This window comes from Dipodomys merriami, unplaced genomic scaffold (genome assembly GCF_024711535.1).
Source record: "Dipodomys merriami isolate MVZ:Mamm:240054 unplaced genomic scaffold, mDipMer1.0.p SCAF_14, whole genome shotgun sequence".
NCBI lineage: Eukaryota > Metazoa > Chordata > Mammalia > Rodentia > Heteromyidae > Dipodomys > Dipodomys merriami.
Window position 1 is genome coordinate 39,212,536 of NW_027202715.1, and position 26,906 is coordinate 39,239,441.

Sequence of the window (26,906 nt, forward strand, 5' to 3'; positions counted from 1 at the left end):
AGCATAGAATAGGCCAAAAAAAAAAAAGCCTAAAAGCTTAGGAATAGTTACCAGACCCTGAGTTCAAGCCCCAGGATCAGCCCACAAAAATAAATAAATATACCTTTTGCAGCTATCAAAATCATATCTTTTTTCAGCTTACTCTGTTGATTAAGTTTAAACACTTGATGCTATTCTAAAATTACATTTGTATTTTAAAATATATCAGTGATTAGGGTATAGAATTTACATATCTTTCTATAATTTTATTTTGGTTCTTGTTGCTTTATCTGACTCAGTTGTTTGTTTCTAGAGTCATTGTTATATCAAAGAATGAATGCACTTATCAAACTTAAAAAAGATAATAATGCTTCCCTAATACTAGTTAACAGACATTCATAAATTATTTTGCTTAATATTTGTGAATTTTTCTTTTTTATTATATAGTCCTAAACTTTCCATGGGGAAAAGGGCACCACTAATACATACAAATTATATAGAATCTATCATTTTAGGAGTAATCTTGCACAGGGTAAAATGGAAAGTTGAATAACTGTTAATAAGAAAATCTAATGCCTAGAAATATTTTTAAAGTAATATATGGTCTTTTATTTTTTTTGGGGGGGGGGGGCAGGACTCAGGGCCTGAGTGCTGTCCCTGAGCTTTTTTGCTTAAGGCTAGCACTCTACCACTTTGAGCCTCAGAGATACTTCTGATTTTTTGGTGATTAATTGGAAATAAGTGTCTCCAGGACTTTTCTGCCTGGTGGCCTGGCTTTAACTATAGTCTTAAAATCTCAGCCTCCTTAGTAGCTAGTATTACAGTTGTGAGCCACTGGCATCCTACTAAGAAATATTTTTAATACATGGTAGAGAGTGAGAAAGAAATGTTTTTGAAAGCATTTTAAGAACTCTGAACCTTACCTAATTGAATGTTTTTATTGATTAAACCATTAGCATTTGCAGGAAGAAACAATTAAAAATACTTCTTTGTGTCTTTGGTTATCCTTTATGAGCATCTTTTGGTATTGAATAATATCCATGGCTGGGGGAGGGTGCGGGGGGGGGGGAATGGTGCAGGGGGGGTGGGGATGACCTGTGGTCTGTTAGAATCCTATTGGTGCTAATACTCAGGTCTGGGTGCTATGTCTTAAGCTTTTTTGCTCAAGACAAGGGCTCTTCCACAGCTCTACATCTTGCTTTTTGCTGGCTAATTAAGGAGTCTCATGCACACAGCTGGGAAGGTGTCTCAGTGGTAGAGTGCTTGTATGAGGCCTTGGGTTCGATTCCTCAGCACCACATAAAGCAGAAAAAGCCGGTAGTGGCGCTGTGGCTCTAGTGGTAGAGCGCTAGCCTTGAGCTGAAGAGCTGAGGGACAGCACCCAGGCCCAGAGTTCAGGCTCTGCAATCAGCAAAAAAAAAAAAAAAAAGTCTCATGCACTTTCTTGCCCGGTCTGACTCTGAATCTTGATTTTGGGATCTCAGCCTCCTTAGTAACTAAGATTACAACAGGAGCTACTAGTTAGTGCCTCACCTCCTTTTGAGATTTTAATTGATAAATAAACTTGGGGCCTTGAGCTCTCCTTGGTTGGCTCTTTTACTCTAGGCTGGAGCTACCAATTGAGTCACACTTCCACTTCTGTCCTTTGCTGGTTAGAGATAAGAGTCTCAGGAAGTTTTTGGCCTGGGTTGGCTTGGAAACCATAATCATGTCTCAGCCATCTGAGTAGGTAGCTACGATTATAAACTATTTTTTTTATTATGGTGATTTTAGATTTTAGCAGTAACAAAAGTCAATTCCTTTTTCTTTAACTTTGTAAATCAGTCTCCCAGGTCCTTGACAGCTTTGAAATACTGGTGGTATTTGCCTAGAAAGAGCGAATAAAAGGTTATAAAAACTTACCTTAAAAACAGTGAAGGAAATTGAGAGTTTCTTTTTTTAATAAAATTTTAAGCTTATTATAAAGGTAATGTGCAGAGTGGTTACAGTTTCTTCTTCTTGTCCTCCTTCTCCCTCTCCCTCTTCTCCCTCTCCCTCCCCTCCCTCCCCCTCCCCCTCCGCCTTCCCCCTCCCTCTCCCCCCTTTTTTTTTGCCAGTCCTGGGGCTTGAACTCATGGTCTGGGCACTGTTCCTGAGCTTCTTTGGCTCAAGGCTAGCACTCTACCACTTAAGCCACAGCACCATTTCTGGCTTTTTCTGTGTATGTGGTACTGAGGAATTGAACCCAGGGCTTAATGCATGTTAAGTAAGCATGCTACCACTAAGCCATATTCCCAGCCCTTACAGTTTTTAAGTCAGGTAATGAGTACATTTTCTAATTAGGTTTTTATTGTGAAAATACTGTACAATGAGCAAGGTAATGAGTACATTTCTTATCAAGCGTTGTTGCCTTCTCCTTTGTTTTTCCCCTACCATCCCTTCCCTCCCACTTGTACAACTGCACTCTCCTCCCCCCCCCCCCCACCTAAATTGTAAAGTTCATTTTCAACATAGTGCCTTGTACATCTCATTGTTACAATGGTACATTTCTTTTTGGTACATTTTCTTTTTGTCCCATTTTTTTCTCTTCCATGTCACCTACAAGTTGTTTAGTTCATTTACAGCATAGTGTCTAGTGAGTATCACTGCTGCATTTGTTCACCCTTTGTCAGGCCATTTCTGTGTCCCCCCCTTCCCCTCCCAAACTGAGCTTTTCTAAGAAGCACCTTATATAAAAAGGCCTTCAAAGTTTTGTGGTGGGAGTCAGGGGCACAGGCAGAACTTTAACATCAAAGGGAAAGTTTTAATTGAATTCTATCAATAAATCTGCACAAATTTAGATTTCATTTTTCTCTTTCAATTCCCCTCCCCCTCTAGCAGTCTGGTTTGGAAAACCAAGCCTTAGGCCTTAAACATGATTTGTAAGCATTGTACCATGAAACAGATTCCCTTTCCCACATTTTTTTCTCTCTTTTTTTTTTTTTGGTCGATCATGGGGTTTGAACTCTGGGCTTGGGTGCTGTCCCTCAGCTCTTCAGCTCAAGGCGAGTGCTCTACCCCTTGAGCCACAGCACCACTTCTGGTTTTCTAGTGGTTTACTGGAGATAAGAATCTCACGGACTTTTCTTGCCCAGGCTGGCTTTGAACCATGATCCTCATATCTCAGCCTCCTGAGTAGCGAGGATTACAGGTGTAAGCCACCTGTGGCCAGCTTTTCTCATTATTAGAAGCACTATTTAGTGATCAATTTGATTATTGTATTTATTTCTCTTCTTTCTTTCCTTTTTTTTTTTTTTTTTTTTGGTTGGTCATGGGGCTTGAACTCTAGTCCTGAGCACTATCCCTTAACTCTTCAGCTCAAGGCTACAGCACTGTGGTTTATTGGAGATAAGAGTTTCATGGCTTTTTCCTGAGCAGGCTACCTTTGAACTGTGACTAACATGGTAATTATAATTACATATAATTATATATGTATGAAGGTAATAATATAAATCATTTTTTCTATGTCTTACCCCATTTGAACTCAAGGTTTTTCCAGTTCAGGTGCTGGAGGCTCATGCCTGTAATCCTACCTACTCAGGAGGCTGAGATTTGAGGATTACAGTTCAAAGCCAGCCCAGGCAGGAAAAGTCACGAAACTGTTATCTCCAGTAAACAACCAGAAAATCGGAAGTGGCACTGGCTCAAGTGGTAGAGCGCTAGCCTTGAGCTGAAGAGCTGAGTGACAAAAAATTAATGATAATTATTTTTAACTTTATCATAACTAGAACTCACTAACTTAGGTGTTTATTTCATTACTGTTAATGGCAGGATATAAAGAAGTCATGGAAAATAACATGGTCTATCTTCAGCTGTTGAGATCTGACTCCTAGCCCAAGGTTCCTAAATTTTTTTTGGGGGGGGGGTCCGGTTGGGGTGCCTGAACTCTGGGCCTGGGCGCTGTCCTTCAGCTCTTCAGCCCAAGACTAGTGCTCTACCACTTGAGCCACAGCACCACTTCCAGCTTTTTTTTCCTGCTTATGTGGTGCTGAGGAATCGAACCCAGGGCCTCACGCATGCAAGGCAAGCGCTCTACCACTGAGCCACCTTCCCAGCCCCCAAGGTTCCTAAATTGTAATCCCCAGTAGTATAAGGCAACTTGTTAGAAATGCTAGTTCTTGGACCCCTTCTAGAACTACTGAATCAGAAACTCTTAGGAAAGGACCCAACAATCTGTTTCTATTAAAAAAGTGATTTTCATGTACACTTAACTGTAAATCATGGCTTCATCTGTCATGGTTATTAAAATTAAGTATTTCTTTTTTATTATATGTTATCTTGTTTATTATCTTGCCTTCAGTTTGTTTTTTTTTTTTTGTCGGTCTTGGGGCTTGAACTCTGGGCCTGAGCGCTGTCCCTCAGCTCTTCAGCTCAAGGCGAACGCTCTACTACTTGAGCTACAGCGCCACTTCCGTTTTTCTGATGGTTTATTGCAGATAGGAGTCTCACGGTCTCTCCTTCCCCGGGCTGGCTTTGAACCGCGATCCTCAGATCTCAGCCTCCTGAGTAGCTAGGATTACAGGCGTAAGCCACCAGCGCCCAGCTTGCCTTCAGTTTTTAACAGGAAGTAATTTAACCACTTATGAATTCTGTAACTCATTCTTGAGAAATTTAAGAGATAGCTAAGGAAAACTCTGGAGAAAACATGATGTGATATATAGATTTAACAGAGGAATATTTAATTTATAAGAGAGGGTTTGGGGGTTTCTTTATCAGGTAAGTGTTTCTTACCCGTATGATACATCCCTTTTAAAAAAAATCTTACAAATCATGAGTGGAGGAAAATGTTTAGGAATGTTTTTAGGAAGTCATTTTTTTCAGCTTACTAACTTAAAAGTTTAGAGACTAAAAATATGTCAAAAGAGGAATACTAGTTTTAGGATATTAGATTTTAAATTTTTATGTTTTCTTCATAGCTATCTTTTTTCTTTAAAATGCATTATCCCACTTTAAAAGTAAATAAATCTTTGTTTACAGACAGTCCCTGGGTCTCCGACCCCAATATTCCCCTAGTGGCCCGTGAGATCATGCAGCGAATGATCCAACAATTTGCTGCTGAATATACCTCAAAAAATAGCTCTACTCAGGACCCCAGCCAGCCCAATAGCACAAAGAACCAAAGCCTGCCGAAAGCATCTCCAGTCACCACCTCTCCCACGGCTGCAACTACTCAGAACCCTGTGCTCAGCAAACTTCTCATGGCTGACCAAGACTCACCTCTGGACCTTACTGTCAGAAAGTCTCAGTCAGAACCTAGTGAACAAGGTATGGTTTGATGTCATGGTATCCTCTGTCCAGTCAGACAACTTTATTTTGGAGAGAAAAAAGATTATTTTACAAGTAGGACAGCAGATACAATAAGATAAAAACTAACGTTTTTCTAGGTGGACACGGTGACATGCACCTATAATTCCAGCTATTTGGGTGACTGAGGTGGGGATGATCGTTTGAGCCCAGGTTTCAAGAGACTGAACTGGGCAACGTAGTGAGACCTTTTCTCTGTCTTGTCTGTCTGTCTGTCTGTCTGTCTCTGGCTTGTTGATCATGGGGCTTTAACTCAGGGCCTGTGTGCTATCCCTAAGCAATTTTCCTCAAAGTTCTACCACTTTGAGCTACAGCACCACTTCTGGTTTTCTGGTGGTTAATTGGAGATAAGTGTCTCACATACTTTGTTGACCTGGTTGGCTTTGAAGCACAATCCTCAGATTGCAAACCTGCTGAGTAGCTAGGATTATAGGCATCAGCCACCAGCACCCAGCCAGATAAAAGTTATAAGAATTTAACCCACCAGCAGTTCCTAGTCATGATAGATATGCAATTCAGGTGGTATAATAGTTGTTACTAATGATGTTAATATAAGCACTTTTCAAACTATTACCCATACCCATATTTTTAAAAAAGTAGATTTTTTCCTTCATACTCAAGGCTCTACAGTTATTATCTATCTGAAAAACTGTTCTTGTTAGAGGGAAGTTTAGGCTGTAAATGAGATCATAAGGGAAAATACGTATTATTTGGAGTTTTAAAGAATTACTCGAGGGCTGGGAAGGTGGCTTAGTGGTAGAGTGCTTGCCTTGTATGCATGAGGCCCTGGGTTTGATTCCTCAGCACCACATAAGCAGAAAAAGCTGGAAGTGACGCTGTGGCTCAAGTGGTAGAGCTCTTGCCTTGAGCTGAAGAGCTGAGGGTCAGCGCCTAGGCCCACAGTTCAGGTCCCACAACCAACCAAAAAAAAAAAAAAGAATCACTCGAGTTAGAAATAAAAAGAGAAGGAAGTAGCACTGTGGCTCAAGCGGTAGAGTGCTCACCTTGAGCTGAAGAGCTGAGGGACAGGGCCCAAGCCCAGAGTTCAAGCCCCACGACCGACACCCCCCCCCCCCAAAAAAAAGAGAAAAAGAATCTTTGGGCTGGGAAGGTGGCTCAGTGGTAGAGTGCTTGCCTTGCATGCATGAGGCCCTGGATTCGATTCTTCAGCACCACATAAGCAGAAAAAGCTGGAAGTGGCACTGTGGCTCAAGTGGTAGAGGGCTAACCTTGAGCTGAAGAGCTGAGGGACAGTGCCCAGGCCCAGAGTTCAGGCCCACAATCTTCCAAAAAAAAAAAAAAGAAATAAATAAAAAGAGAAGATAGTAGGACACACTGTAATTTAAGCGTATTCAGTGTGTTACAAATACAGAAACACACACATAAACATATGCCCTGGATTATGAACCTTGAAATACTTCCAAAAGGGAATTTGATTGGGGATCTAGCTTAGAGGCAAGGTTAAGAGGTTATAATAGTTTTGTTTAGCAAATGTTTCTTGGGCCTCTGAAGAGTTTGCTATCTTTGGATACATTACATATTCCTGTTGCTTCTGATCTCATATGACCTTTCACAAAATTGATGTGAGCTTTTCAACCAAGCCTTTGAAGCACTAGAAATAATAGTAAATTTATGGTGTTGACAATGATGGGATTTTGGTTGTTGTTATATTGCTGTGGGGCTTAAACTCTGGGCCTGGGCACTGTCTCTGAGCTTTTCTGCTTGAGGCTAGCACTCCACTTCTGGTTTTCTGGTGGTTAATTGGAGATAAGAGTCTCACAGACGTTCCTGCCTAGCCTGGCTTTGAACTAGGATCCTCAGATGCCTCCTGAGTAGCTAGGATTACAGGCATGAGCCATTGATGCCTGACAATAAGGTATTTTTAAAATGCTGAATAAAAATGTATTCTTTGATAATCCCCATCTGTTTATCCATGTTTCTCCCTCCTTCCCCTCCATGACACTCCCCCCCCCAATTTTCCTCTTGTTTGAGTATTACAACAGGCAATATCTTAAGTTTTGAGAAATTCCTACATAGGAGACCTTCTAGTTACCCTTGAGTTTATGCTGATTTGGTGTGCCTTTGCAAAATTGTATGTATTTTCCGTTTTTTAGAGAATTTTAGTATCCATTTAAAATCTCTACTCTAGATGTTCCCTCAAATGTCTCAGGTTTATAATAGGATGACAGAATAGAGATATATTTAAAGTATTAGTAATAAGAATTAACAATGATTCCATTACTTTTTTATAGTAGCTTAAAAGGTATGTTTTATTGATTGGCAACATTTTTACAAAGACGAATTTGAACTACATAATGGCATATTATACAGACTTAAGCAAAAATTTAAACTATTTCCTTTATGATTTGTTTTTAATTTAAGTTCTACCTGTTGGAACTATTCTAAGCAGTGCATTTCTCTTCTTTTGGTGCTGGTAATAGGGCTTGGACTCAGAGCTGTAGACACCATCCTTGAGTCTTATGCTCAAGGCTAGACTTCACTATTGAGCCATAGCTCCACCTCTAGTTTTTGTAGTTGTTAATTCAAGATAAAAGTCTCTTATGATTATAAGATTGAGTTTTACATATGTCTATAAGAAAAAAAAAACTTTGAGATTGTGCCATAGGCTCATGCCTATAATCTAAACTACTGAGATTCAAATGATCACAGTTTGAAGCCAGCTTGGGAAGGAAAGTCCATAAAACTCCCATCTCTAAAATGACCATCAAAAACTGTGGAGTGAGGGGCTGGGAAGGTGGCTCAGTGGTAGAACGCTTGCCTTGCATGCCTGAGGCCCTGGGTTCGATTCCTCAGCACCACATAAGCAAAAAGAAAAAAGCCGGAAGTGGCACTGTGGCTCAAGTGGTAGAGCGCTAGCCTTGAGCTGAAGAGCTGAGGGACAGCGCCCAAGCCCAGAGTGCAGGCCCCACGACCGGACCAAAAAAAAAAAAAAAAAAAAAAACACAAAAAAACTGTGGAGTGAGGTGTGGCTCAAATCATAGAGTGCCAGTCAAGCAAGGATGAGGCCCTAAGTTCAAACTGTAGTACCTGCATGTATATAATAATAGCTTCAAGAGAAAAGAAAGTCTTCCAATTATATATATTAATCACACGAATTTACTATTTGATCTAGCTTGTAGGTTATATTTCCAGACTTTTATTTGTATTCTTTTTCCCCTTTAATCTTTGCCCACCAATATTTGAGCTTAATTTAAAACCATGTTGCTTTCATAAATTTTATCAATGGAATTTAGCAGTTCAGTGGATGTTTTCAAGATATTAAATACAAATATATATGTAGTTTTTGTAGATGTGTATAAAGAATAATTAACACATACTAGTTAAACCATTAACAATTGATTCATTTTCAGACTATCTTGCTAGTTTATACATGTAATATATTTTAAAATGTTCTGTCTAGTTTTCATGTACTATTGGAGTTTTAGGTAGATTGAGTTCTTGAAGAACTTGATTTTATAATTATATGATATAATGAGACATTAAAGCTCATTTGGACAAAGGTAAATTTAGAAAAATGAAGTCTGTCAGGTGCTGGTTGTTCATGCCTATATTCTTAACTTCTCAAGAGGTTGATATCTGAGGACTTCAGTTCAGCGCTAGCTCAGGCAGAAAAGTCTATGAGACTCTTCAGTAAAAAGCCTCAAGTGGAGCTGTGGCTTAAGTAATAGTGTGCTAGCCTTGAGCAGAAAAGCTCAGGGATAGGGCCTAGGCCTAAATTGAGGCCCCAGGAGCAGTGTGCACACGCATGTGCATGCAGACACATACAGAGTCTAATAACTGTAGGGCAGACCCAGATGCGATATAAATGGATATTTCCAGTATCTCACTGTATCTTAAAATCTTCTGTACTTTTGCCTTGTTAGTGAAATAGGTAATGCTCGGAGATATCAGATAAAACATGCTTTGCCAAATATTATGCTTCAGAAGAAAAAATACCATAATTATATCTAATAACTCATTTATGTGTCTTGTATATCTGTTTAGTTAACACAGTCTGCTTCTTTGTTTTTAATACATTCAGGTCTCCTTGCTATTTTTAATATCCTCAGGTATTTATTTGTGTTTCTACAGACGGTGTACTTGATCTATCCACTAAGAAAAGTCCATGTGCTGGCAGCACTTCCCTGAGCCATTCTCCAGGTTGCTCTAGCACTCAAGGGAACGGGTAAGGGAAAACATTTGTAGCCTTTCACAATCTTATATAGGTGGGTAAGGGAAAAACACTTGTAGCCTTCTACAGTTTTATATAGATAATTCATCAAAAGTGAATTATCCAGTCTCTCTTGTACACCTTTTAAAAAGCTTATTCTTTCATGTAATAATCTTTCAGGTGGCTCTCTTGTAATGTAACTTTTAGCAAGTAAAAGTTTATTCATGCTATCTAGAATTGGAGAATATAGAACAGTTTTGTAAGTTTAGTGCAAATGGTAAATAACCATAAATGTGCCAAGAATATGTCTTTGAGTTTTTTGTTGTCAAGTGTTTTGGAATGTGAAAAACAAACTAAAATAATTACAGCTTAGATGTAAAAACAGTATTATTTGTGCTAAAATTTGTTGAATGAAAATTGGGCTTCTGTATTTCACTTTGTATTTCTAGTGGGGTTGGTGTGCATGTTTGTTACTGTGTATTTGTTTGATTTTATTTGGTTTGGTTTTGGATTGTTGGTTGCTGATTTGAACTGCAGTTTTAACTCTAGCGGTTCAGAATATGTAATTATATGTATATTTTGATTAATAGCACTGATTGTAGATGTTGATGGATAACAATCTTATGCTTCTTAGTTTGATAACTCTTAGTGGACTAAAGTGAATTCTCTGACCACCTAATTTTATAGTGTAAGAATTGTCTAATTCTCACTTGTGCATGTTTATGACCATTTAGAAAAGTCAAATTTTAATGACACCTTATTAGATACCATGTTAGGAAACTTGTACCCAAAAGTGAACTTCATTTGTGATATGAAAACTAACTTTGGCAAGTTTAAATTATTTGATATTTAGATATAACCTTTTAGACTAATCAATATGGGAAAATTTTATTTAGATAGCAAAAGAACAAGTGGACATATCCGGCTTACTTGTTAATTTCATCTACACTGAAGAATTCCTTTAGTGACTTCTAAAATATTTGGCTTGATTTTTCTCAAGAATCCATCCTTTTCTTTTTTCTCTCATCTCTATTCAGTCTGAAAATATCATTTGAACTATGTTGCATACTTTATTTTTAAAGCTTTTCTCTCATTGTGATCTACATATAAGTCAGCAGGGCCCCACATCATTTGGGTCTCACATAACAAAGATACTTGAGTTGTTTAATTAAGAATGTATGTAGCAGAAGTCCAGTTGCAATTTGTATAAATGAATCCTTTGTTTAAGATTCACCTTAAGCGTGGCTGCCAGGTCTGTGTGTTATGTGGTTAAAAGTCACTTGTGTTCTTCCTTCTGAATGGGAATTATTTTCTGTTTGGTTTGTTTTATAGAAGACAAATATACCAGAGGTACTGCCCATCTTTTAGTTGAGTAATCAGCACTATTTGTGTTAATGGTAACCCTAGAGTTTTGTAAAACATAGCTGGTTTATCATTGTTTATGAAAAATTTCACTTTTGGGCATACTTTCCCAGTTGCAAGTCATAAGCTTGATAAACTTTTCTCTTTGAAAAATTAAAACCTTACAAATTAACTTTGTGTAAGAGGTTTCAGAGCTATCCACTTAAAATTTAAAAATAGCCATTTGGTATTTCAAGAATAAAAAATTTTCTTAACCTAAGAGAACTGCTACAAGATTATTTGCTTCTATTATTTGAGTAAACGAATAGAACTTTGTGGGAAATATGTTATTTTGAAGAATCACGATATTCATATATATATATATATATAAACCAGTCATGTATTAAAATGAAGACGTGGTAAGTTATAATGCAGTGGGTTCTCTAAGTTTGGACCCCTAACCCTCCAAACATACACCATGGAACTGGTTGCCATGCCCAGTCAATATAAGAAATATAATTTGGAATTATTTTATGATTAATGTTGAAATTAACTTGTTTGTGTGGTAAATGAATGTTATCTATGTGTTCCATCACTGTAAATAGTTTCAGTTTTATAGATAGTTGTCGTGAATGTTGAACACATTGCATCAAAATAAATAATTTGGCTTACTCTTTTATTACTGTACTTGTTTAGTGGTAACGTCACATTGGTAATACAATTCTGTATAGATCTATGAGACTAATGATTACTTTGTAATTTATAATTAAGGTGCTATTTTCAAACAGTTGCGCGAAACTTTTTCTCCGAAAATTTGTGAACCCAACCAGAGACCAGCCAACAGTTTTAATTTTTCTTTGCCCAAAAAGGTCCTTTTTTTTCTTTTTCGTTTTTGTGAACACGTTTTAAAACTAACTGCTGAGACCATTTTTTTTTAATTTTAGAGAAAATAAAAAAAATAAATAACACAAAGTGATGTTACCCAAGCAAGGCCTTCTAATAAAGGAGTGGTCCCCTCACCCATCCCTCCCTACCTGTGCAAGTCCTGCTCACATCAGTTTCCTTCCATCCAATTAGGCGACCTGGGAGACCCAGCCAGTACCGCCCAGACGGACTTCGGAGTGGTGATGGGGTACCTCCAAGAAGCTTACAGGATGGAACCAGGGAAGGTTTTGGACACTCCACATCACTCAAAGTTCCACTGGCTCGATCTCTACAGATTAGTGAAGAACTACTGAGCAGAAACCAATTGTCCACAGCTGCCAGCCTTGGGCCATCTGGATTACAGAATCATGGACAACACTTAATATTATCCAGGGAAGCCTCTTGGGCAAAACCACATTATGAATTCAACCTCAACCGAATGAAGTTCAGGGGAAATGGTGCACTCAACAACATCAGTGACCTTCCTTTTCTTGCAGAAAACTCTGCCTTCCCAAAAATGGCACTTCAAGCAAAACAAGATGGAAAAAAGGATGTGAGCCATTCATCTCCTGTAGATTTAAAGATACCACAAGTTCGAGGAATGGATCTTTCTTGGGAGTCTCGCACTGGTGATCAGTACAGCTATAGCTCTTTGGTAATGGGTTCACAAACGGAGAGCGCGCTTAGTAAAAAGTTAAGGGCTATTCTTCCAAAACAAAATAGAAAAAGCATGTTAGATGCTGGACCTGATTCTTGGGGCTCAGATGCTGAGCAGTCTACCTCTGGACAGCCATATCCCACATCGGATCAAGAAGGAGACCCTGGTTCCAAGCAGCCTCGGAAGAAAAGAGGGCGTTACAGACAGTACAACAGTGAGATACTGGAGGAAGCAATCTCAGTGGTTATGAGTGGAAAAATGAGTGTTTCCAAAGCTCAGAGTATTTATGGGATTCCCCACAGTACACTGGAGTACAAAGTAAAAGAGAGGCTGGGCACTTTGAAAAACCCTCCAAAGAAAAAGATGAAATTAATGAGGTCGGAGGGGCCAGATGTTTCTGTAAAGATTGAATTAGATCCCCAGGGAGAGGCAGCACAAAGTGCAAATGAATCAAAAAATGAGTAGGAATATTGTAGAGTGCCAATTACTGTACAAACTGGGTGAGCACTACTGCATCATTGTTTAGCTGTCATTGCTTGCATCTAACTTCATTACTGTGACACTCATTTCTTTGCAGATTTTGCATTGACTTGTGTGTACAGAGGTGAAAGGTGCATTCTGAATGTTGAATATTTTTAAATTTCCATGTGCAGTATGGCTCGGAATATTGTTTGGCCTTTTGCATGTTTCTCTACAAAAGAGAGCTGATTTACCTCACAGAACAGATACATGGAAGTGGACTCCTTGCCTGTAGAGCCTGCATGCTTTTCTTTCTTTATTCCTTTATGTTTGCCTTTACTTTAAAAAAAGAGGAGAAAAAAGGCCTCTTTTAAATATCACCTGTGCTTTTTACTGGGAGCTTTATCATTGCAAATTGGAAAACAATCTTACAAAATTATTCATATTTTTTCTACAGTTCAACTAATTGAAGGATTAAACTAAAGAAAATACAAAGAAGAACAGTGAAACTTTGAATTTGAGAAATTTGGTTATTCAATGATAAACACTTATTTGGGTCATTTATAATTATACTTCATCATTTTCTTCTCACTATTAAATTTGCTTAATGAATTAGCAATCTTAGTGCTCACCCAGAGGGGAAGGAGGTGGAAAATGTGCACACACTACCTTCAGAAATGCTTCAGTTAATTACTTTGAACACTACCTTTGCTGTGGTTTCATTTGAGATTTTCTAAGGGTAGAATTTGGTCTCACCACCAAGTGAGGACATAGCCTTATCTCATGGAGGACGAGCTCCCTTCTTACTCAGGAGCAGTCAGGGTACATTACATAAAATAATGGAGGATGCCTCGTTTTAGCAACTGTTTCTTTGTATTTTTCAGTCCTTTTACTGAATTGATTATGTGCTAACAACTGAATAATGTTGCAGCAATTAGTTGAAGATATTCAAGATCTGTTTAATGGGGATGAGAGAAATAGGGAAATACATATATAAGTAATTACGGTATAGCAAAAATGATACCTAGATTTTATAACTTCAGTAGTCTGTCCAATATCTCTATTCATGAAGCATCTAAGTTTTGGATAAGAGAATCCCAAGAAAAAACCCAGAATCCTAATATGACTCAGGTTGCATATCATTTCTCATGTAATTCAGTCAGGAGTTTATTGGAGTTTCTTTTTTAAGTGATCCAAATACTAGTACATAGTATTTTTTTCAAAGTTTTACATAATTTTGTTTATCTGAAATTTTCTATGGTGTCCTACATAATATCCCCTTCTTTTTCTTATATTTAGCTGAATTCCATGGTTGTTTAGCACACGTATCAAGACCTTTCAGATCATAAGCACTCCTTGAAGGAATATCTAAGCTTTTTTTGAAATGGGCTTTTAAGATTATAGTAATTTAAGTTTGAAAAGTTTACTTTCTACAGTTTTTGCAAGAAAATCTGATAAGTGAAGCCCATCAATTTAGTATCTTTCTACGATCATATTAAAATTACTATTTGTGCAAAACAAAATCCATACCATATACACTCTGTATTTTTATCTGCTGAGAATAGTGATCAGGCCCTTCTAATGCTTAACCAAAACCAAAAAACATTGCTGTTTCTGTGTAGCATAAAATCAAGCATGCCATGTTGATTAGATTAAAGTTGGTGATTTCAAGTGGATACTAACAATTTGAGAAGTAGTAAGTCCAGGTATTCTCAAGGCATAAATTCTGGCCTGGAAACTTTGGACCTATTAATTAAATTAGGTTAAGGATAGTTTTCCATGTGTGTTCAAAGGTTAGGCACACCATTGCTGTTATTAAAATACATACACTGCTCATTCTTGACACAGTCTGGGCGTGGTTCTCTTTTTGATTTGGTTATTTTGTATAGCAGGTTAATCAATGGGTGACTGAACCTGTTTCCCCTGAGCTTTCTAGTCCCAACAGAAAAAGCAGTTTTGATTGAGTAAATAGTATGTAACTGCAATATTTTCCAGCCTAGCTGGAAGTTGCAGTAGAAATGCATAATGAAATGTGTTTTTCATCTGCAGTTGAAGGAAATTGAAAGTTTGCTGAAAGCAAAGGGCTTAAATGTATGAAGGACCACCTCCTTCGTTCCATACTCAATTTGTCAGGACACATTTCCAGCCATGGCAACTTTTTGCATAATGTTTGGAGTATTCACTAACTCAGAATTGCTGCAAAAAGGTTCTTGGAGAAATTTATTTGTGCTTGCTTTTATCACCTCTCAGAAAGAAATATTAAAGGCCCATTAAAAAATCTGGCCCTAAAAGATGAACTTTGTAGAATTTTACTGTTGAGAGAGGTTTAATCCTATGTGGTAGTCTTTAGTGATGTATGAATTGAGTTATGTAAATTTTGTCATTGTAGTGGACACGGAGTGATCATTTTACTAACATAAATATTTTCTATGTGTGTTTCAGTGGATGACAATCGAGCAGCAGAAGAATGGTGTGCCTACCCTTTAATGCTGCAGTTTAAATAAGAGAACTTGTATTGTGTCATTTCAGATTGTAGGCTGAGAGTTGTAAATAGTGAAAATTTGAGTATTTCTATTATTTGTTTTGGTTAGAAAGTGAATTTAAAAACAAACCAAACTCTAAACTTTCTCAGATTAAAAGTCCTGAGACCTGAAGATTGTAATATTCATGTCTGTGAAGCTTTTAAACATTACACTTGAGTTCAGTCATGACTTGATAATTCAGGTAAATTTTCCTTTCCAAGAAGCTTTTGAATAAGCATATTTTTCTCCAAAGGTCTCTTTCTCTTTTTCTCTTCTTTTTTATTTTGTTGTTGTTGAGTGTAGATTATTTTAAAGCACTAATTGCATTACATTTGTAATTGCAATATAAAATAGCCATTATTGTTTTGTGAAGCATGGTTGAAATTAGATAGTGGTCCCTTTTAAATTTCATGAGCCTCTCAAGAAAAAAAAACCTTAAAAAAACAAAAGCTGCTGAATATTTCAAAAAGATTATATATTTTACCTTATTGTAGTTTTTGTAAAATTAGTTTGTAATATTCAGGTGCACTTTTAATGTTAAATTTTGTGTTCAGATTTTCCATTGTACCATGTATTTCTTGGAGATGGCTCATCACATCGCTGGCTGTCAGTCTTTGTGTCGCAGTGATTTTTTAAATATTTGATTTCTTTCTTGATTTGCCACTATATGGTATTGGCACTTTCAGTGTAGATATTCTTGTTTGGGGACATCTTTATAACTTTGTAATAGAAATTGGTCTATTCGCATGCTCAGTGTCTGCTAATCAGAGTTTTGCGTGGCCCAAACATCAGTTGACCATTTTTATGGTATGGAAAGTGTAGTCATGACTGTCACAGAAGCCTTTATTCGTGGCATTTTCTAGTAGAGGGATAGATGATGACATTACTCAAATAACATTATTTGAACTAATTGTAGGAAATAATATATTTAAAATAAATTCTTGCGTTTTTAAATGAGAGAACATTGATATGGTAGAGTAGATAAGCTATAGCACTATAAAATCAAGAACACTAATTCTGAGGAGGATAACTAGTTGGTGTTTTTTATCATTAGCTTTCTTATTTTGGAGATGATATACTCATCAAAGTTGACCTAATACAGTATATTGCATTTCTTTGTTCAGTAGGCTTACAAGTTATTCTGAGTTATATTTGTGATGAGCTATACACTTTTTTTTTTCTGTTTCTTAAATACCATGAAGGACAAGGTCTCTCTTTCAGGAAAAATAATTTATATTTATGTATAATACTTTTTAATATAAGTTTGTTGTTATTCTGAAATTTAGATGTTGCTTGATAAAACTTTGCTGCAGCAGATCTTGAATATGAGTAAGGCTTTGTGTGGTAGTAGGGGTCCTTATGTGAAGTTAATTACTGGTCAGTTCTGGTGAGCAAGCTCAACAAGTGTGAAGTGTGTATTAGCTTTATTTGGTACACTTTTATTTTACAATATTGAAGTGCTTTAGAACTATGGTTATTTTACATAAAACCATTACCTCAACTATTTGGCATTTCTATTCCCCAATCTTTTACCTTAGCTGTAATGTGAGCTATATGGGATCAGATAGCAGAACAATGAATGATACAATGAGATGATTAATTTTCGGTTTTCTGGAGAGAACTCTAAATTTAACTAAGCATACCTGTTAAGACCTTTATCATAACTACCTTCTGTCATTAAGCAGTACATGTTAGCCTTTGAGCTGCTAGTAAGCTGTGTTTCTCCTACTCCATGTAAACACATGGCATAGTCTTCATGATTCTCTCATTTCATTGATAACCCCCACCCCAATAGTGAAGCTTGAATTAATGTGATTGTTTTCTTAAAACAGTAATGAGTCAGTTCAATGTCAGAAGCTGAAAGTATTTTGAGTCAGTACAGCACATATATGACAGGTTTTTATCAGTTTATTTAACAGCTATTGTCTTAGAAGGTTTCATTTAAAGCCACTCATTTTGGCTTTTGTAATTTTTTAACCAAATACCTGAGCTTGTTTTCATACGAACCACTCATTTCTATATATTCAGGTTGCTGTCATTGGTCATAGAATATGGATAGATCAAATTGCCCCACTTAATGTTTTATAGAAGATTGAAAGTTATAGACTAAATTTTGGCCTTCATGAAGGAAGGTATCAAAGGTTTTTTTCATGTTCCCTTTCTATTAGAATTAGGTTTTTATTAATACTGTGGTCAGGCCAGTGTTTATTAAAAACTTGATGGCTTTAGTCATACAGTCCACTTAGGAGACCATTAATAACTATATAGTATTTTTTTAATCTGTTTTCAAAATCTACCAAAAGGGAAAAAAAAGTATAATTGTGGTACATGGATACCGCCAGACTCTTTGTTTTTAGTTGATTTTGGGTTCTGTCCTTGGGACTTGACTAGATTTTGTGAACATGCTGACTGAGGAAATTCTTTGCATATCCTCTTTTAATCCAAATAAAAGGTTACCTGTGACCTTTTAGAGAGTCAAACATTAACTCATAACACTATAAGCTGTGTGTCCTAAGTGTTAAAGGAGATTGGGAGAAAGGCATGGGATTTAGGATGGGCAAGTACATAGATCTTAGAGAAGAGTCTAAAGATTATGCTCTGTTATACTAAAAGTTAATTACAGGACAGTGTGCTAAAGTTGGGCCATCTTCATTTTTGATAGAAAAATATTTTACATTGAGAAAGAATCAAAGCTAATTAATGTCAACTTGGCAAATAATAAAGCATAAATTCTGCAACTATTTGGGGGTAATTTTAAGGTTTCAGTTCATTTAGAGCTGTATCCATAAAAGCTGTAAAGCAAGCACTTTTTAGTTAACTATAGATTTATTGGACAGATATTGTAATCATAATATTTAATCTTTATTGTTTGAATGTGGAAATGAACCCTTTAGTCCTTGAACTGTTATTGAACAGGCTCAAGATGATCTTTTAACACTGGAAATGACCCTACACACATACCAAAAACAACAAAACCCTAAAGCAGTTAAGACTTATTTGAAGGATCCATACCTCTTAAACTTTTTAGATTTGTCTTGAGAAAAAAATTACGAACCCATAACCAGTATTAGTGCAGTCTTGGGTTCCTTGTTCTGCATAATTGCACCCTTTCTCAGGTATGTCCTGAAAACGTAAATTTTGAAATCTCTTTGGAGATTAAATTCTCAGTGGATAGTGTGTGTGTATGGGGAATTGGGGGTGGGGGGCTGGGCAGGACACAGGACACTGACATAGTAGAGCAGGGATTTTTAACAGTCAATAGCCAAATAGAATTTCAATCTAGAATATTTTACCCCTCAGAATGAGTGAAACCATTCCTATTTGGTAAATACCTGGTGCTACACTCCTAAAAATCTTTTCTTTCACCCAGGTGACTTTTTCCTGCTTGGTGGAAGGTTATATAGTAAATTTTGTTGTCATTAGGAAAGCACTTGTCCAAAATGTTTTAAGTACTAGAAAAGGGATAATTCAGCACTTTTTCTGTTGCAACACTAAAGTCTTAATTTATCTTCAGAGTCTTAGGTACTGTAAGTCTTAGGATGATTATTTGAAAATATGAAGCATATAACATAATATGGAGTCTGAATCACATTTTTATAAATCTTACTTTAACAAAGAAACCAGTAACATTTTGTACCTGTCTAGCAATTCTAAGTGTTTGCCTCATTTTTCTCATTTTATTAAGCATTTCAAGCTTAAGAATTTGGAACTTGAGAGGTGAGGGGAAAATGACCTCAAGTGAAAAATCATATCAAACCATTTTAGAAAAATAAATCACCAAGAAAATGGGTAGGGATTCTCTCCCTTTTGAAGTCTTCAGGGAATGAACAGTATTTAGAATCTTTGGCTGAAATTCAAGCCTTTTTACTGTAAATTTTTAATATTAATTCACTGACATGCTTTTTACATCAGAGGACTGTAATGGATCTTAATGTTTTTAAGTTGTGGAAGGGTATATTTCTAAATGTGGGTGGGATGATTAACTAGGTTAGTAATACCAGCATTAGTAAGTTTAAGGAATTTAGTATGTAATAGCAAAGTGTTTGATTAAAAGTCTAATCCTATATTGCTAGTCAAAATTAGTTACATTTTGATCTAGGAAAGATATAGTCATTGGATATTGATAGGCTGTGCTGTCAGAAAACCAGACTAAGATAGAAACCTTTATCTGACTCCCACATTGTTGCTTGTTCTGATGGGATGTATCCTTTAGAGCAGCTTGTTGCTGCTTTGAAAAGAATGCATAAACGATTAATTAGGAGAGTTTGCATATAATTCTTATAACCTCCACTTTAAACTCTCAGACATTGGTATTTTATCAGTCCACACTGTTAAATAAGACTAATGTTTTTAGAAATCCAACTTGTACACACTGTTTAAAAACCCTCAGGGACAGTTTACACACTCTTCTCACTCAATTCAGGTACTTAGATGCTATTCTTAAACCTAACAGTGACTTGTAATTTTCTGTTTTGCTTTTATTTTGACGTGCTGGTAGCACATCTTTGATGAATGTCAACTTTAAAAACTCAGTTCAGGTATCCAGGTATAACTCAGCCAAACAGATTTTAAAGCTGCATATAACTCTCCAGCACACGGTGCCTCACACTCTTATAGTGGCATTCTATATATTCAGTTATTACTACTGAGCAGATAATATGGGGGTTCCTGTTAACAGTGTATTTTTTAAAATGTGCATAAATGTATAGCCAGCACACACAGACACACATGCACACATGGTTACACTATATATTTTTTAAATGCCACTAATAGCCAGCACAATTAAAAGACATTCCTAACTGTGTCTGTAAACGAACAGGCGTAGTTCCTCTTTAATGTGGCTCTTGCTTCTTCACCATAACTACTACTAAATTCAAGCACTGGTCCTTGGGTGTCTGACCTCTACATTCTAGTTTATGCAATGTCTCCAGAGAATTCTGTGCACTGGCCACTGTGATAGAACCATTGGGCCAGGAGTGCTTTGAGTTTATCAGTAGTGATTCTGCCAAAGTTGGTGTTTTAACATGAGTATGTAAAAATGTCAAAAAATTAGCAGAGGTCTAAACCTGCGTATCAGGAGACAATTATGTCAGTGTATTTTATAGCCTTTAAAAACCTCAGTGACAAGTTTCTTCTGATGTTAACACTTGGCTGTTAACCTTTTGTTTTCTACAGTACTACCTGTGGTGAACAAAATAGGTTGGTTACCCCTCTGCTTTAATAGTTGATATTTTACATCCTACAGAATGATCTTCATATATAAAACTATAGCCTTTGAAGATAGGAAAATCAGATTTATATAAGTTCAAGTGTCATGCAACAAAACAGGAACCCCCTAAACTCGTATGGACCTCATTTCAATATACTGTTTACAGTTTGACGGAATTGTATAATTTAATATTTCTCTTGTACTGTAGTTTATATTTATTTACAGATTTTTTTGTACTGTGTGATTTTGAACTTTTTGTTCCTTGCTATGATCAATGTTTATGTAGTAGAGCACTTATGATCACAAATTAACGTTTTTGGTTTGATTGCACTACATTTTTAAATGCAGTTCTGATTTTTGACTGGACTAAAATAAGCTGTGTCTTAATGTATGTGATGAGTACTTAAAATTTTAATCCATGTGGTCCCCACCCCCTTTTGCATTGTATGTCAGAAGCACTAGTTATTTTGTGCATGTGTAAGATTTAATGGTTCCATTGTATTATTTGACCATGACATTTTGGAGAAACATTCCCAGCTGTAATGTTGTGTATGGTAGTTCTCACTGGATGCTAGACTTTCAAAACCACTATTCTTCTAATAAATTTTGTTGTGAAAAACTGTTTTAAAAGTTCTGTTTCTACTTAAGATTTTAGTATTTTTGAAATTTTTTCACAAGGAGAGTTAGATATATACTGTTAAATGCAATCAGAGTTGATCTTTTTTTTTTTTTTTTCTTCTTTCTGTTCTTTGTGTGTATGTCAGTTGTAAGGCCTGAACTCGGCCGGCATGCTCTTTCAGCTCAAGGCTAGTGCTCTACCACTTGAGCAGCCACAGTGCCACTTCCTGCCTTTTCTGTTTATGTGGTGCTGAGGAATCGAACCCAGGGCTTCTTGCATGCACGACAAGCACTCTACCATTGAGCCACCTTCTCACCCCCAGAGTTGATCATTTTCTGTGATAAATCTTTCCAAATGAAATCTTTTTGATTAGTAGATGTTACTGTTACAAAGTTAGAGTTCAAGTGAAGTATCGTATTCGTCTAATGTCTCTATTAATTTGATGCTCTTTCAGTTTGCTTCCGTGAAATACTTACTTTAATCTTTTCAGTGGGTGCTTTGGCTCACGTCTGCAATCCTAGCTATTCAGGAGGCTGAGATCTGAGGCTTGTGGTTTAAAGCTAACTTGGGCAGGAACATCTGTCAGACTCATCTCCAATTAATCACCAGAAATCAGGAAGTGCGCTGTGGCTCAAGTGGTAGAGCACTTGCCTTGAGCTGAAGAGCTTAGGGACAGTGCCCAGGCCCAGAGTTCAAGCCGCACAACCAACCAAAAATTTTTTTTCAACTTAAAATATATATGTTAATTTATTTTTATTTATTTTTTGATCAGTCTTGGTCTTTGAACTCAGGACCTGGGAGCTGTCTCTGTGCTCTTCAGATCTTAGCCTCTGAGTAGCTAGGATTACATGTATGAGCCACCAGCCCCTGGACAAAATTTAGTTTTATGGTTTTATTCAAGTAAAACTTCATGCTAGAATTGTTTGCCACAATTGCTAATTTTCATCTGCATAAGTACAAACATAATATCATTCAATTAAGACTATTTAAGTACCTATGGTTTTGTTTTTGGTCAGTTGTTGGGCTTGGGTGCCATCCCTGAGCTTTTTCACTCAAAGCTAGTGTTCTACCTCTGAGCCACAGTGATGATTTTTCTGGTGGTTAATTGGAAATGAGTCTTTTTTGGGGGGGGAGGGGTCAGTTGTGGGGCTTGAACTCTGGGCTTGAGCACTGTCTTTGTGCTCAAGGTAAGCGCTCTACCACTTGAAGAGATGAATCTTATACAGACTTTTCTGCTCAGGCTGGCTTGGAATCTTAGTCATCAGATCTCAGTCTCCTGAGTAACTAGGATTTACATGCATGAACCATCAGCAACCAGCAGTACTTGTAATTCTTAAGAGAATACTGGTCAATATTTATATTGTGCTATTTGGAAACTAGAATGAAACTAATGATGCTTTGAATTATAATGTGGTTCTTGGTAAAGTGGTTAGGAGAACTGAATTATAGTTTCTATAGATTATAAATTTGGGCAGAATATTCCAGAAAGCTATTTTCAAGCTTATGATGTCATTTCATGTAGGCAGATTATATACTACCCACAATAATATATAGACATATAGATGTCTATGTTGTATACATATATATGTAAATATATTATTGTGGGTAGTTGGTATAGCTTATCTCTTGGGTAATTCCTTTTACCTCAAGACAGACTGGTTATTAAGCTCTTTCTGCCTTTTGCTTTGGTGTTTATGAAGTCAAATTTTTGTTGGTACTTTTGGTGTGCTTTTTTAAAGGCTTCATTAGTTTCCCTTGTTCACTTATGCTACCTCATGTACATTGAATATAATGACTGCATTTGTTCATCCATTCATGTGCCCACTCCTTGTTTCTTGTCCCCTCTTGCCATTATTAACTAAACTGATATAATGAATTTGATTTTGTTTTAGTGCTCCTGTTGAAATTTGGCTCTTTGTTAGGACCTTTTAAAAGAAAGGACTTCTTTTTTAATTTTTAAAAATTTGCTCTTATTGTTAAGGTGTTATACAGAAGGGCTACCATTTCATAAGTCAGGTAGGAAGGACTTCTTTTAAGCTAGAACTTTTTTTTTTTCCAATTCTGCTATTTTGTGATTAATTAGTGGATCCCTATTCGTGTGTGTGTGTGTGTGTGTGTGTGTGTGTGTGTGTGTGTGTGTGTGTGTGTGTGTGTGTGTGTGTGTGTGTCTGTCTGTCTGTCTGTCTGTCTGTCTGTCTGTCTGTCTGTCTGTCTGTCATGGGGCCTGAACTCTCGGCTTGGGCGCTGTCCCTGCGCTCTTCAGCTCAAGGTGAGCACTCTACCACTTGAGCCACAGCACCACTTCTGTTTGTTTGTTTGTTTGTTTGTTTTTCTAGTGGTTTATTGAAGTCTCACAGACTTTCCTGCCCAGGCTGGCTTTGAACAGCGACCCTCAGATCTAAGCCTCCTAAGTAGCTAGGATTAAAGACGTGAGCCATAGGCGCCTGGCTCATTTATCTTTTTAATTAGTGAAGTTAGTGTGTTAGACTGAATGGTTTTGAGAGTTTTAGGCCTCATTTTAATTCTGAATGTTAGAAATGTGTGTGTTGGTCCTGGGCCTTGAACTCAAAGCCTGGGCACTCCCTGAACTTGTGCACAAGGCAGGTGCTTTACCACTTGAGCCAGAACACCACTTTCTGTTTTTGAGGGTTAATTGGAGATAAAAGTCTCATGGGCTTTCTGGCCTTGCCTGGCTTTGAACCACAATCCTCAGATCTCAGCCTCCTGAGTAGCTAGGACTACAGAGCATGAGCCACTGGTGCCAGGCTTGTAATTAATTTTTTTAATATAAGAAGTTGTACAATGAAGTTACCATTCAGCAAATTAGTTTATAAGTATAATGCATCTTCATCAATGTCACCTCTTCATAATTTTTCCACTCTCAGCCCTACCTCTTCTCTCACTATTAATTTCATAGGATAAGCATTGAATATTATGACTACATTCTCTTCCTCTCCCTTTTCTCTCCATTCATCTACTCCCTTCCCCTTGACCTCCTCATATCTTTCAAGTGCCAGTTTTCTGGTATTTATTTTGTTGGACTCTTCAGTTTGATTTTCTAGGGAGTTTATACCACTTGAATTTACCCCTGCAAATACAATGCCTCATTAATACATTTGTGTACACTTCATACATTTGTTTACTTGTATGTTTATAAGTGAACCCTTCCAGTGTTGAGCATAACACCTGTTAGTGGACTCACCACACCTTTCAGCAGACTGTCATTTCAGACATTTCAACATTTCAGATTTTTGTCTGGTATATGGTATAGCTATAATTTGAAAGGGGATTGAGGATGGATTTTATGTTTTCATTTTTAAAAATCAAGCCAAATTAGACACTTTGTACTCTATATCAAGGTTTTCTCTCTACTTTTGTTTTCTGGAAACGTCCTCCTGAGTTAGAACTCAAGTGGTAGAGGTAGGTTGGTGCTCTGCCCTCTTGAGCCACACCTCCAGTCTTCTATTTGTTATTTGGGGAAGGAGTCTTCAAACCACATTCCTCTAAAATAGCTCAGTTGTAGGTTTGAGCCACCAGTGCTGGGTGGAACTGCCTTTACTGCCTTTACTATGATTAACTTCTATGCAGACGTCCTTCACTATGACTGTTGGTTTTATTCGAGCAAGAAGGATATATTTTGTCATTATCAAGAATGAAGAAGTAGGTATCAGGGACAATTCCTGAATCCATCGCTCCCAAGTTCTTGGTGCTTATGCTTGACATTTCATTCCTCAAGACACATAAATTGTCTTTTACTGTAAAATAACCATTGGTTGTCTACCATTTACATTAACCACAGAAATGTTTTTCTTCAAGAAATTAAGTATTGAGATATTGACTACTTAGGCTAGTTCAGCTGAGTCTAACCTCTGATCTGGTAAAACATCATTGAGTAAACCATTAAAGATAGGGTTGTGAAACAACAGGATTTTAAGTTATGTCTTTCAAAGTTTTTATGAACATTATCTTATCCTCTTACCACACCCTTCAGAATTAAGCTTGGTGCAGAAGATAGACAAAGTGATCAAGGCCATGCAGGCCATTTCTCACCAACGAGATGAATGAAAATTCAGGTAGTTGCAAGTCAGCTTCCCCCCTTTTCTTTTATTTCCCTTCTTCCAGTTCACCAATCCCTGTGATATATTACTGGCTTTTTAGTAGTGGTGTTCAAATATTAATGCTTGATAAATAATTCAATGAACTATTACCAAGGGATCTCTTTGTTGAAACAAGTGATTTCAGCATCTGATGAATTTTTGTTCTTGTAAAGATCTTATTTGGTCAGGTATGAGACATAATGTGATGCTAACTGTAATTGTCAAAGTGAAACAAGCATATTCCCTTAGGTGGAGTTGAAACAATGGTCTTTAGGACAGACAAACATGTCTGAATCCCTACTCGTGGCCTAAGAGAGCCTAAAAGTTAGTACAAATGTTGCATTTAGGCTCTATTAAAGACCTAAGGTTACTTAGAAAAATGAATTTTAACTAGCCTGCTGTGGGTAGTTAACATCTATAATCCTATACAGGAGGCTGAGATATGAGGGTCATGGTTAGAAGTTAGCCCAGGCAAGAAAGTCCATGAGACTAATGTCCAGTTAACCACCAAAAAGCTGGAAGGGGAGCTGTGGCTCAAGTGGTAGATCAGTACCAGCCTTGAGCAAAAAAGCTAAGGGATAGCACAACTGGCCTTGAGTTCAAGCCTCATTACCTGTACCATAAAAGGAAAGAAAAGTGAATAAAACCAAAGGTAAAGACTATCTGTTTAAAATGCAAAACTGGGTAACACTTGTTCTTAAATATGAAAAAATAGTAATAGAATTAAATGCCCAAATGCAAAAGTTAATCTAAACTTGGGTCCTGTTGGGGGAAAATAGAAAAAATAATAAGATAAGAAGCAGGAGTAATTTAGAGACCTAGCCAAAAGTGATTTTATTACTAGAGTTGTAAAGTTAGCTCTTATAACATTGCCATTTAATAATACCTGGACAAAGGTTAGTATTAATGTTCAGGCTCCCAGTCCAAGGAAGCTACTGATGGGGTTCCTACCAAATATCCCAGATCAAAGACTTAAGAACATCTCAGAGTGAACAGAACAAAACTCACCAGACACACACAAACACCTTCCACAATCTGGGAACAAAACATCCATGATGCTCCTTTCTCCCCTTCTTTTTTTTGCTAGGAGGAGGAATGATAGGAAAACCTGAAATATAGTCCCTATCTATAATCAGGCAGTTTATACTACTTAAGACACAAGACACATTAAGACACAAGACAGATTAAGTCAGTAAAAGGTATGAATGGGAATCTAAAAGACTTGTAAAGATGGATAACTATTTTACTTATTAGATTGGAAAGAACCATTTATCTCTATTATCTCTAGTCTTCCCCCCCTCCCCCACGCCATCCCCTAATCTTGGGGCTTGAACTCTGGGCCCTGGGCACTGCCCCTGAGCTTTTGTGCTCAAGGCTACCACTCTACTACCGAGCCATAGCTCCACGTGTGTGTGTGTGTGTGTGTGTGTGTGTGTGTGTGTGTGTGTGTGTGTGTGTGTGTGTGTGTGATTAATTGGAGATAAGAGTCTCATGGACTTTATGGTGTGTGTGTGTGTGTGTGTGTGTTTAATTGGAGATAAGAGTCATGGACTTTATGGGGTGTGTGTGTGTGTGTGTGTGTGTGTTTTGGAGATAAGAGTCATG

At 37.1% G+C, this 26,906-nt stretch overlaps 1 protein-coding gene across 5 annotated transcripts in view; it reads left to right on the forward strand.

Moving 5' to 3' along the window:
- The window catches only part of LOC138826174 (ligand-dependent corepressor), a 97,790-nt gene that overhangs the window by 53,387 nt on the left and 17,497 nt on the right, over positions 1-26,906 (forward strand). For 4 of the 5 annotated variants that reach the window (XM_070021317.1, XM_070021321.1, XM_070021319.1 and 1 more), the window contains 2 exons: positions 4,975-5,262; positions 9,394-9,487. In XM_070021317.1, the coding sequence (XP_069877418.1) occupies positions 5,025-5,262; positions 9,394-9,487 (332 nt within the window). In that variant the 5' untranslated portion in view covers positions 4,975-5,024. Of the gene's footprint in view, positions 1-4,974; positions 5,263-9,393; positions 9,488-11,890; positions 21,193-26,906 lie in introns of those variants that run through there. The other variant, XM_070021322.1, reaches the window with a different exon arrangement.